Genomic DNA, 12,091 nt, shown 5'->3' with positions numbered 1-12,091 from the left:
TATATAACGTTTCAGCTCCTGAAACAACCTTTGATATAAAATGAAAACGTGTTTTAATAGGTGAGCAAACAGCTTCTAAACAGTACAAATAATACAGCCATGATGAACTTTTTGAGAAAGTATCGTGTGCATTTTATTATATGTTACGTCTCTCCATTATACATTTTAACAACCTTGAAATTGTATAAATAGATCTACAGCATTGTAAAATATGAAGATTTTCAGTCTGGTGTATTTACAGAAGACAACTTTAAGAAGCACAGGGGCGAGAAATGCAATGCTATAAGTGTTCAATATCAATTAACCCCTTTACTCAGTATTGCACATATACTTTAAATGTTATTCCATGAACTACAAACCTTCTCACTCACAACTTCTTCTCAAACATTACAACTCTTTTATACTAAACCCCCACAACTCTGACATACACACAGCCTAGAGTATTATACTGAACACATCATAGTCTTTAAAATATGTGCTTGCTTCCTAAAATATTTGTTCTAGTATTTCTACATACACCTTTTGCTTTAACACATCTCTCGTAGTACGAGCTATGCCCCTCACCCCTTTCCGAGTTTTATGCCCTAAATTGAACAAAGCACAGATGCTAATGAGCTGGGCCTTTTTTTGCTATCAGGCCTTTGGAGTACTGTATGGGAGTGGATTCACTGAGGTATGCTCTCTTCCAGGGATTAAACTGTCTCTCTTTTCTTGTAGCCTCTACAGATCAAACTTGTTTCAGCCCTGGAATGCAGAAAAATACATCTTAAACAGTAGAATTTACTTCTTATGTGTGATGTGAGAAGGAACAAAAGCAACACATTAAAAGGTACATTTGTATCATGGAATATATGTTACAAATTGGACCATAGCAACATTATAAATGATTTGATTAGTTCTTGCTTGACATTTAAACTTGTTTTCTCTTGCATTTATGGATGATAATACATTTGACCAACTTCACTATTTGTGGTTGAAGGAGAGACATTATGGAGTGCAGCTGAAAACAAGTGTTGAATACCCTTTTGACTTTTGAAAATGAAGCTTTACCAAAACAGACTGCAGTTTAAGCAAATGATGAAATGACAGTTTTGACTTTCAAAGGCCAAATGCATCAAACCTATATAAGGAACCTTTATCGCCCTCAAATCAATGGCTTTACACCAACATCAACCCACCCCCTTCCCCCCACAGTGTAGCCATTTGGATCATGGATAACCTTTCCTAGAACATAGACCTGGTGTGTCCCAGTGATATCTGTGTGTATTGAAGGGAAGCCTTGTTTGAATGTATGAGATCAGCTCTCTTCTCTCTTAGTAAATATGTCACTGACAGGACTGACATTTTACACATCCAAGTTTTTGCAGTCTAGCAAAAGCATTGTCTTTCAGTTTTTGATGGTTAGATTGTAGGAAAACTTTCTCTGGCCTCCTTTACTTACTAGGTTATGGCACATTGTGTTTGATCTGCGTTCAAGTTGGGGAGACCTAGGTTTTGTGTGAGGAAGGGTGACAGACAGCATAGTTTTGACCTGACAATGTGTCAAGTGGGGAAACAATGTTCAAATGTTAAACATATTCTGGCATTAGAGATTCAAATCTAGTTCTTTCAATATATTTTAAGCTAGCTTGCTTGCACACACAAGACGCAGTAATTTTTACAACTGACTATTTGATATCTGTGACATATAGATCAATACATTTTTTCTATATAACATTTTCTCAAATTGGTGAAACTGGAAGGAACCTAATTTGACAACACACATCTTCTTTTGGATAAACACAACTTGTCAGACACAACTTTTTCCTAGCAGTCAAATTAAATCACGTAAACGTCTGAGTTCAAGTCACACAAAAGGCCTTCAGGTGCTAACGATGCAATCCACCCTACTAAAATAGAGATGGGGGTGGGGGGCATTGACAGCAACCAGGGAACAGACTATTGACACCCCTGAGCCATTTTCCTTGCTGAGAGTCATCCCCAGCTGGCAAACACAACACACAAAAGGCCCGCCATCAAGAGAAAGCTCTTGCCAAGATAGAGAGAGAATAGTGGTCATCAGGCTTTTTCAATTCAAAGCCCCAGGCTGCATTTCTGGGTCACAGTGGGTGATGATTGCAGCAGCCAAAGCTATGCAACTGCAATAGTTTAACATAACTAATTAGGTAAGGGAAGTTAGGTTTGCTTAGCAATTGGATGTTATCAAATTTGAGTGGAAGACAGGTGGACCACTGAAGGATATGCAAGGCAAGTCAGGATTGACTTTTTGGTTGGATGTGTACTTCTACTGTGAGATCCTAAAGAGTGTCTTGGAATGAGTCGTGAACCAAGAGGCCTCTTTGATTTGAGAACTGGTGTCAAATAAGACAGAGGAGTCTGTATATATATATGTAATCCACACAATGTGTCCTCTTAATGCAAAATAGGGCAGGGCTGACGGTTGGCTTATAATGAGTATGTATTTTCATTGTATGCATACAGTGTACTCCAATGTATTGTATTTTGGATTGAAATGTAACCACTGTTGCCCCCTAGAGGTCAGAAGTTAAATACTCGAAGATGTGAGTTTCCAGGCTGAGAAGGGGAGGGGTCACTCCTAAGCAGTTCGTCAGTATTGTTGTAGTGCTGGGCTGTTGTTTCCTGGCATGTGCATCAAAATGTTAAACCTGTATTACATGTGGTGCTGTGGCTACGCTCCTCTCTATTTTCCTCATTTAGCTCTCTGATGACTACATTTAAATACAGTATGTCAGATGAATGTAAAACAGTGTATTCATCTTTGGCTTTGCCGTCTTCCATACAAAATAAAACATAAAAAACAAGCAGCATTTAATAAATGATGAAAACACAAAGACTAATGTATTTAATGCTTTAATTAAATATCTTTTCTTGGAATAAAAAAAGTGCAGGTACTTTGAATGACGTTCAATAAGGGGAAAAAATAATGGAACGTAGATTCATTTCGCAGAGTGATTCGAGGCAAAATAAATCAAAAGACTTATAGAAACATTGTATAAAAATAACAGCGAGACCCTTATGAGAAATTCCATAATGTTATCCTGCATGCTCAGCCTGCTGCATTACTTCAATAAAAGCCCTACATTAATTTAAGATCTACGAGTTGAATGCTAAGTGAGGTTAATAAAAGCACTTAAAGAAGCTATTAAACAACCAGATGGAACAAGTCCTGACCAAAATATTTACGAATCTGAAGTTACAGCACATTGAAAACAAAAATTAATGGGACAGAGATTAAAAAAAGAGATTTTTAAAAAGTGTTGAACAAATAATAATAATCAGCATTATTGTGGGTGCTGACATTCTGATTGAAAAAGAGATCCTCATGATAAGTCATCATTACATTTGTGATGTGCTTTCATTTAAAGTCATTCTTTAAACTTTATAGATTTGTTTAAATCTTTGACACAATAACATTTTGGAGGACACACACAAGTGCTAATTATTAGGAAATATATAAATACCCCTTCAAATCTGAAAGTCAACTTCATCATACCAAAGATATTCATAATTACCAGATCTAAAGTGGATTTCTATTCAAAACAAAAGGATGAGTAAATTAAACAAATAAATACAAGGAAGACATACATAGGCGAGAGTTTGTAGTGTGTGTCGATGCAGTAGACATGTGCGCAGTGTGTGTGTGTGTGTGTGTGTGTGTGTGTGATGGCCACAGGGCGGTGTTGTGCAAAGCTACAAGATGGCCAATGATCTGGGAAGAGGGGAGGACGATGAAAGACAGAAGAGCATTAATGTTTGCCTTCTGTCCACTTAATAGATCTTATAGCCAAGTTAGAGGAATGTTTAAAACAGTCTTCATATATATTCTTTAGGATATAATTGTCATTATAACAATACTTTCATTAACAATTTTATGATATCAAGAGTAGGAACAAGAAATGACAAAATCAGCTGAGGTTTTCAATGGCAGCCTCAAACGAGGAGTCACCCGCTTCAAAGTCTGTCGAGTCCAGTCATTTTCATTTTCTTTTTGTTATAAGCATTTGGAGCCACCAGGAACAGCCTATAACTGTATAAGTGTGTGTCAAAAATGCCCAAATCCAACCCCCCCCCCCCCCAATCTCTGGGAATTTCATCTCTCCTCCCCACACCTCCATCCATATTTACTCAGAGTAGCTCAGTTGCACTGCAAAAGTTTTCCTCTCAGTTTTCCAGGTTTTTCAGCGACTTATCTGTCCTTTGATCCGACCATAATGGCTTTCCTATCTCAGTCTCTTTCAGAGGCGAGTCTGGGCCTCAGGGACATAGATTTCGATGCTGTCCGCGCTCTCTGTTGCGGAGTTCTGGCGAAACGAGGCAGCCTTTTTCGCAGCCAGTAGACGCTTGCGAGCCTCGTGTCTCTGCTTCTCTGCTGAAGCCGAAGAAGAGGTGGATGCAGAGTCTGCGCTCTTCTCACGGCCCAGCGATGGTCGCCCCTTACCGGGTTTCTTTGACACCGGAGCGGTTTCCTTCTCCTCGTCCTGTAGTGTTGGGAGTAAGGAAACATGACAGAACAAGGAGGAGAAAGAGGGAGGGAGAGAGAGCAAAGTGCGAAACAAGGAGAAAAAGAGAGTGAGAGATTGTAATGTGGAAACTGTCTTCAAGAGCATCAATCAGTCTGGGCAGGTTTGGCAGACAGGACTTTGACAAGGACAATGCTTTTCTTTTTCATTAAAGCTTGAAATAAAATGTAGTGGTTTTAGGTTTCAAACAGAAAAACACTGACAAAAAGACACCTGGTAAAAACAGGCAAATATTTGAGAAAAAACAGTCATTAACATGACAATTTTTGAAGACATGAAATGGTAACATGAATTAATGGCCACGTTGGATCAAACTAAAAGCAGAATTAAGGGATCACAAGACACAGTCAATGCACTTGCATTGCAAAGCAACATAAAGCAAGAGCAACTCAGCTACGAATCCCAACGCACACATAAACATATAAAAAGTAGGGTGGTCCTTAGTGCCATGTACATTTTCGAATTCATTTATTTTAAGCTCCAACCACCAGAATTCATTATGATAGTCAAGAAAACTCTCCTGGTGAATTTTATTCAAATTCCCACAACATGTACCCCTCCCTCATCGACCTGGGCTGCCACACCAGCAGCCACGGTGCTACAACTGAGGCTAAACGTCAAGGTTGATGAGGGAGGGGTAAATGTTGTCAGATTTAGGAAAAAAATTCACCAGGAGAGTTTTCTTGACTAATAGAATGAATTCTGCGGGTTGGAGCTTAGACTTTCCGACTTTCAATTTTAAGGACCACCCTAATAAAAAGACAATCACAGACAATAGAGAGAGAGAGAAAGGAAAACAAGGACAGACACACAAACACAAACCAAGACATTTAAACAGAGAAGAAGCAAAGCAAGACTGCATTCTGTCACGAGCTAGTACATCTTAGCCATGCTCCACTGCAACCAGCATACCAGTAAGTGACGCATGCATGCTCAAAGCAGGGCTTTACATTTCAAAACACACCATTGACAGCCCTCTTTGAGATATATTTTTCCATGCATGCCTAAAGGGATCTCTCTGGCCCCTTTGTGTTATAGAGGGCGCCCTGTTAGAGTTCATCCCACGCAGGGGGAAGGAAGTAAAAAAGAGTGGGAGAAATGGTGGTGGTGGTGGGAGGAGAGAGGCCGGTATCGGCGGCTTTCCTACCCCAGCCAGCGCACTGGGCAGCAGGGGTGGGAAGTACCTTCCGCTCAGGGGGCGACTGGGCGGCCGCAGACGGCACGGACTGCCAGTCATTGGACTTGAGATGGTAGAGCTCGTCAAACTTGAGGCTGATGTCCTCGATGGAGAGCTGCAGCAGGTCCCAGAACCCTGCCAGGTCCTGGGCGGTGGCCCGCGGGTTGGCATTCACATTCTGTGGACACAGTCAATGTTGGAGCGGAGAATGTATGAAATGTAAGAGAGCAAACAGCATCACAGTTAATTCAAGAGCAAAACTAATCTCACACAAGCCAGTAGGTAGTGAAAACCAATGTCTCGCCTTTGAAAATGAGCTGTAAAATACTTGTGGATTTTTATTCTGCTTAGTCTTTTTGTAAAGCATTACAACCAGCTTTGAATCAACTAGTCAGAGCCCATTATATAACTACAAGTCTATTTAACTTCTTGTTTTGGGCTACGCCGTTTGCATACTGTACTGGTATAAAAACGACATTTGACACTGAGCACATGGGCTATTTAATGGCCAATTGGCCCTGAGGTACCAGAAAAACAAACAATACACCTTCAATGCATCCAAGGTCATCACAAGCCAGAACAGATCAGCTACATCATGAAAAAAGTTATTATAAAAAAGCAAAATTATTCAATTCCAACTAACCTTTTTTTGGAGAATATTTAGCAAGTAAAAACTAGGCCATATTTCCAAAAATACTTTGTCCTAGATGTGTCCATAAAGTGAGAATGGGGACGGGGGTTGGGCTATCTATGGGGCAGCTTTTGTGGGTCAGCACCACCAAAACCAACCATCCCAATGTTTTCTGATCCTGGTTTAAAAAACAGTGTTGTTCCTTAATGTGAAGAGGTAAGAAGAAGCCAACATCAGGCCAACGGAGAAAACCTAAATTAACTTACTGATTTCATCTAATGGTAATTTAATTGCAACAAAATGTCGTCCTATTACTGTACTTTACGTCTGCACTGCATTACTTACATGCTGTGTATGTCATCAAGTGTTTTTTCTTTTTCATCACTAGAGGGAGCTATTTCACAGCTTCTTTGTCCATGTCTTCGGGTCAAAATAAAGGATAACAACAGAGCTGTGTCCTTTTTAGCACAGTAAGCCTGCACTTTAATTCTACAGGGACATTAAATCTGTTATAATGTCAGCAAAAATAAATGCAATCATTCAGGACCCAGTGTCCTTTAAAGATTAAAAGTAACAACAGATTAAACCCCTTACTTGTTTACAAACAGCTGAAGTAAATCCTGCCGTTTATAATGCTATTACTATTTATACTCTTTCTTATTTATGATACTGCATTCACTGCTGTGATGTCCAATTTTAATTTTGAAAAACACAATGTACACTATCATGCGAACAACCCTGTGAAGTTACCGAAATGGTAGAGCAATTACAAGTTAGATATTAATCATTGCACATCAGCAAATTCAATTACATATTGACACACGTAAAAGAGTGAATCAGGAGATTGTATAAGTGCAGAAATACTAATTGTATAAAAGCACTAATTGTTGTTTGTAACTAAGGCTCAATAATTTATTCGCAGAGAAACCTCAATTGTGTAAATAGCTCATAAACATAACGACAGCATTTGATGTGGCCATGTGATGTTGTTTTATGTAGGTCAAGTTCAATGAAGCTGACGAAGACGTTCATCATTTATCAGTCATGATCATCTGGTAAATATTTTGGAAGTTGAGCTTCATGTGAACCAACGTGTAAAACAGTTATTGTTTTATGTGCTGGTAGTTGGCCAAAATTAGTATAAGGCCATTTCCAGTAAAACACATCACACAAGAGAAATAGCTTAGAGGCTTATTGTAAGCTCCTTGTATTTTGTGCTGGTTGGCCACAATGACTTATCCTGTGATGGCGTCATATGTTGTGTATTCTCGGCTCTTCCCACACTTATTTGTGTGTGAAAGCCTTAACCTGAATCAAGGAATTTAGCAGAAGACATTGCTTTTGGTCAAAGAAAGGCCATATACGCACCAAGTTTTGTTCGCACAGTCCCCGGAACTGCTGGAACTTCTGGGAGATGAGGAGCTGGGCACATCCTACTGCACTGCGAACCTTCCCCAGCACTGAAGAGAGAACCAAAAGCCAAAAGACACATACATTTTCAGGAATTTGTGATAATTATTGATCTCAGAGGCCTCCTGTTATTCAACCTATGGATGATACACACACCCAGTTTTCTCAGCTACAGTCAGGGTCTGAAATTAAGTTTGTCTTTACCTTCCACTACAGCAAGTCACTGAACACTTTCATGTCCTCTCAATGTTTTTCTCTGTCACTACTGAAACCTGTACAAAATACATAAATCATGTAACTTTTAACCATGACTAATTTTGACTCATAAATTCCTTAAAAAAAAATGGAGTGCCCTGGCTATATAGTGTTGTACAAAAAAACAAGGTCTATATCAGGGTTCAGCCACAACCTCAACTATTCTGTGTTGCAAATGGTTGTGGTGTGGTGCTAACCAAAAGATTACTGCAGGTGTTTAGACAGTTAGATGTACTTTGCCCAACTAACTCCACAGGGTGGCAAGAAGAGGATTACAGTGTATTGGATAATGTTATCCTCTTTATAAGGCATCTAAGCTTGTATACATACACTGTCTGTCAGCGGTCAGTGCTTTTCTGTTGCTGTATCAAATATAGGCCAAACATCTGCCCAAAATTGGGACTCTGATCTGATCACTGGATTGTAAAGTTTTGGCTATGCGATTATACTGCGTTGAGAACCAGCTACAGATTTGCATACATGTTTTAATACTGACAACTTTACGTTAAAGGAAGTCACACAGACATTGTTTATGACAAAAAGAAGAAACATATGGGCTCCCAAAGACACACAGAGCCTTGTTCATCCAATTATGTGCCTCTGATAAGAACTGAGCATCAAAAGCCTTACCACTGTTTATTTGTTTGTGTGTACATACAGTGTATGTGTGTGTTGCTGCGGTCGAAGCACTAATCTAATCTGGAGGTTTAATCAGTTCCAGAGTAGATTTGTGTAATGCTGGGGATTACAGGCCTGCTTGTGTGTGGTAACCCCAGGTATTACTGCCTCATCCCCTCCATGCTGAGTATGTCTGATAGAGTGATTGTCGGGCCTGAGGCGGAACTCAATAAGCGAGCAGGGCTCTATAACTGAGCTCCGGACCGCATGGTGGGGTCAGACAGCTAAAGACCTCTGGAAGGAGGCTCAGGACGCAGGGTTCATTCAGAGGGTTTGAGCAATGCAATGCTCAGCAATGCTTTTCCTTTTTTTCTGGGCCAAATAACTCGATTTGGATGATTGACATTCATTATGCCATTCGTTTTTGGAACCTCTAGCAGCTAAAGAAACATATTATTGTAACTAAGTGTAGGTGTCCCCCGGCAGCCTTACCCTCCTCTGAGAGCTGGTTGTCGTTGGTCTCCTGCTCCATCTGATGGCACCAGCCTTCCATGCGTCCCGTCTCGGCCTGCAGCAGCTTCAGGAACCAGTGGCCGTCTCTCCGACACAGCGTCCCCGCTCCTCCGCTCTGGGGAACGCTGCTGCTACTCCCATTCCCACTCTCCAGCCAGGGGTCCGGAGGTGGGAGAGATGAGGGGTCCAGCGCTGGGTCCAGACTTTCTGAGAAGGAGGAAGAGCTACTTCGTGTGGTGGAGCGCTTGAGGATCTGCCTTGGCGGTGGAGGTGAAGAGATGTCCCCGGTAGTGTCTCCGTTGTCTAAATGGTCCTGTCCTGGAGGGGAGCTCATGGATTGGCTGGCACTGTTGACCATGACTTTCTTTTCAAAATGTTTGGCCTTATTGATTTGGGAGATGACAGGGATGTCCTGTGTGTCTGAGTCAGTTTCTTGTTTTGAGGCCATGCTACTGGAGCGACTGAGCCTGAAAAAGATGGTGAGACAAACTGTTACAGTGCCTTTTAATGCAACAATTATGCTAGTTCAGTTTTGTTCGTTCACTGTTATGCGCATAACAGTGGACCAAGAAAACTATAAATGATTCAAGAATCATTTCTCCATTACTGGAAAAGTCACTTCTGCTGCTCCATATGGATATAAATAAATAGGATCGATCTGAGACTGGGCTTTCATAATAGTGCACTCAGACTGTTATCCACTGGTCTCTTATCAACGGGAAGCTAGCTTCTTAATTTCATTGCAAATGGAAGAACAGACTCAACAAGAATGTTGTTTGTCTCAACATTATTTCCATTTCGTGTTATATCTCAGGAGACGTTAACAAGTTGTGATTCAGCCAGATAATAAAATATTAGGAGTGCTTGATAATAATTATAACCAAAATCCAAAAGAGCAAAAGAATGGAAAATACAGCGTAAGCAGCTGAGGGTATGTCACATAACACCAATGAGTGTACAACACCGATAATAAAACACAAGGGACAACAAAATTAAACAAAGGGACTAGGCTGGTTATGTTAAAAAGCCTGTGAAGATTTATAAAAAGCTGCTTCAACCGAAACACTAAATGAAGCTTTTAAAAGTAAGAACATACAGAAGCCAAGAGGAAAACCGTGGCATTGAAAACAAGAGGAGCACAGAATGCAAGCTCCTACCAAATGACCTATACATTGGTCTCAACAGTATGCAGCAAGTAGATATACAGTAAGATCAAATAGTAACAGCTCATGCCCGGAATTTATTTTAAAGTCCACCAACACAACACACAAGGGGTAGTTTTCAGACAAAACACATTGCTTTCACATCCACAGAGATTCTGGAAAGGGAAAGAATAGACAGAACAGTGTGTGTGGCTATAATATAAATTCCTCACGTTGTTACAAGGACAGGAAGAGGACTTACTGCCACCCGTCCTCCACCTGTACTCCGATGGACTGAAATTTGGCCAATGGCGGGGTCTCTTCCTGTTGAACTTCCTGGATACAGTCAACCTGAGAGCATATCACAGTGGACAAAAAAAAAAAAAAATCAGACATACATGAAAGAAGGAACATTAACAAAGGTCTTGGCATGAATTATTTGATAGACTTCGTATAGCAAAAGTACAGTTTTGTAGCACTTGTTAATTTCCAGTGAACAATTCAAAGAAAACCTGTATCTTTGCCTTTTCAATTAAATAATGTCACAGTTGTACCCTGACTGAGTTCTGTTAATGTGAAAGGCTTGCAAAATAGAGAAAGGAGTTACAGAACAAGTTATATGGTAGAGGGGAACGCAAATATGCATTTTCTGCCTTCTTCACTACAGTAGTGAGCCAGCCCTAATGATAGAGGGATGTTCACCCTAATGAGACCTTTGGTTTAAAAGCACATTTCTGGGCTTGAGTAGACCCACTCACACACAACCATGCACAACACTAAACTACTGTTAAAAAGACCTTTTCTATGGATTCAAGCTCAACAAGCAGAAGAAGCTACACTTAGTTGCAAGTAGGGCTCCTTGTTGACAGTATGCCTTCATATGTGGTAACGGCACTTATTCAACTGTACCCTAGTTAGTGCAGCAGACCCGTACCTGTATACCAATGGAGGACAGTTTCCGCCTGGGTACTGGTGCCACCAGGGGCTCCTCTGCCCCTAGATTCCCTCTGTTAAATCCTGATCTCAATGATTCATGCTGGACGACTGCGTCACACGTCTCAGTGGAAGCGTTACTTCTGGAGGGGGCGATTGGGTCTCTGGGGATGGCGATGGGAGTGTGGAAGATGTGTGGAGGGCGGGGAATACCCCGGGCCAGGCTGTTGGCGCGGGTGCTGTCGAGGCTGTCAGAGGAGTTGCTGTGAGCGTGGCTCGACTGGCTGGTGACCTCCGACCTCCGGTCCTGCTGGTCCAGGTAGTTGTCCTGGGCCGACTCTGTGCTGCTCTGCACCGTCACAGAGATGTAGGGCTTGGAGGTTGTACGGGGGGGCACTGGTGGAGGGGCGACCTTCTTACAGGTGGTGATGCATGTGGAAACTGGAGGAGAAACAAAAGGAAGGTGAGCCAGGGCGAAAGAAGACATGAGAACGAGAAGAATAAGTGAATAAAAACACAGAGGCAAAGATGCTTTGGGAACGTTTTAAGGAACACATGACTGAAGATATATTTGGTACTGTGAACAGCTTCAAGCCTGCTTATCGTCATTCTATGATAAGAGTTACCTTTTTCAGCGTATCCATGTCTTACTGTACACATGCATACACAGGGATACTGTTGTGTTAAAGCTGGAACATTGGGGATCGTTCCCGTGAAAGGGGAAGATCAAATCAAGTAGGATATTGAACAAGCATACCATTCATCACAGGTGACTAAATACAATCACATACCACTCTTCAAAGCCTAGATCATGAGACAGGCGATTATATCAGTAAAGCAATTTATAGAACATCTGACTCTGAAGACTGAA

At 41.1% G+C, this 12,091-nt stretch overlaps 1 protein-coding gene across 8 annotated transcripts in view; it reads right to left on the bottom strand.

Moving 5' to 3' along the window:
- Nucleotides 1-115: 115 nt before the first annotated feature.
- Nucleotides 116-12,091, bottom strand: part of dlgap4b (discs, large (Drosophila) homolog-associated protein 4b) — a 102,125-nt gene continuing 90,149 nt past the window's right edge. For 7 of the 8 annotated variants that reach the window (XM_034134986.1, XM_034134991.1, XM_034134987.1 and 4 more), the window contains 6 exons: nt 11,222-11,661; nt 10,550-10,638; nt 9,125-9,612; nt 7,718-7,809; nt 5,726-5,896; nt 116-4,499 (listed from right to left, as the gene is read on the bottom strand). In XM_034134986.1, the coding sequence (XP_033990877.1) occupies nt 4,257-4,499; nt 5,726-5,896; nt 7,718-7,809; nt 9,125-9,612; nt 10,550-10,638; nt 11,222-11,661 (1,523 nt within the window). In that variant the 3' untranslated portion in view covers nt 116-4,256. Of the gene's footprint in view, nt 4,500-5,688; nt 5,897-7,717; nt 7,810-9,124; nt 9,613-10,549; nt 10,639-11,221; nt 11,662-12,091 lie in introns of all 8 variants that reach the window. The other variant, XM_034134992.1, reaches the window with a different exon arrangement.

The sequence above is a fragment of the Trematomus bernacchii genome, unplaced genomic scaffold, assembly GCF_902827165.1.
Source record: "Trematomus bernacchii unplaced genomic scaffold, fTreBer1.1, whole genome shotgun sequence".
NCBI lineage: Eukaryota > Metazoa > Chordata > Actinopteri > Perciformes > Nototheniidae > Trematomus > Trematomus bernacchii.
The sequence above is the reverse complement of the archived record's forward strand: the minus strand, read 5'-3'. Positions and strand labels throughout refer to the sequence as shown.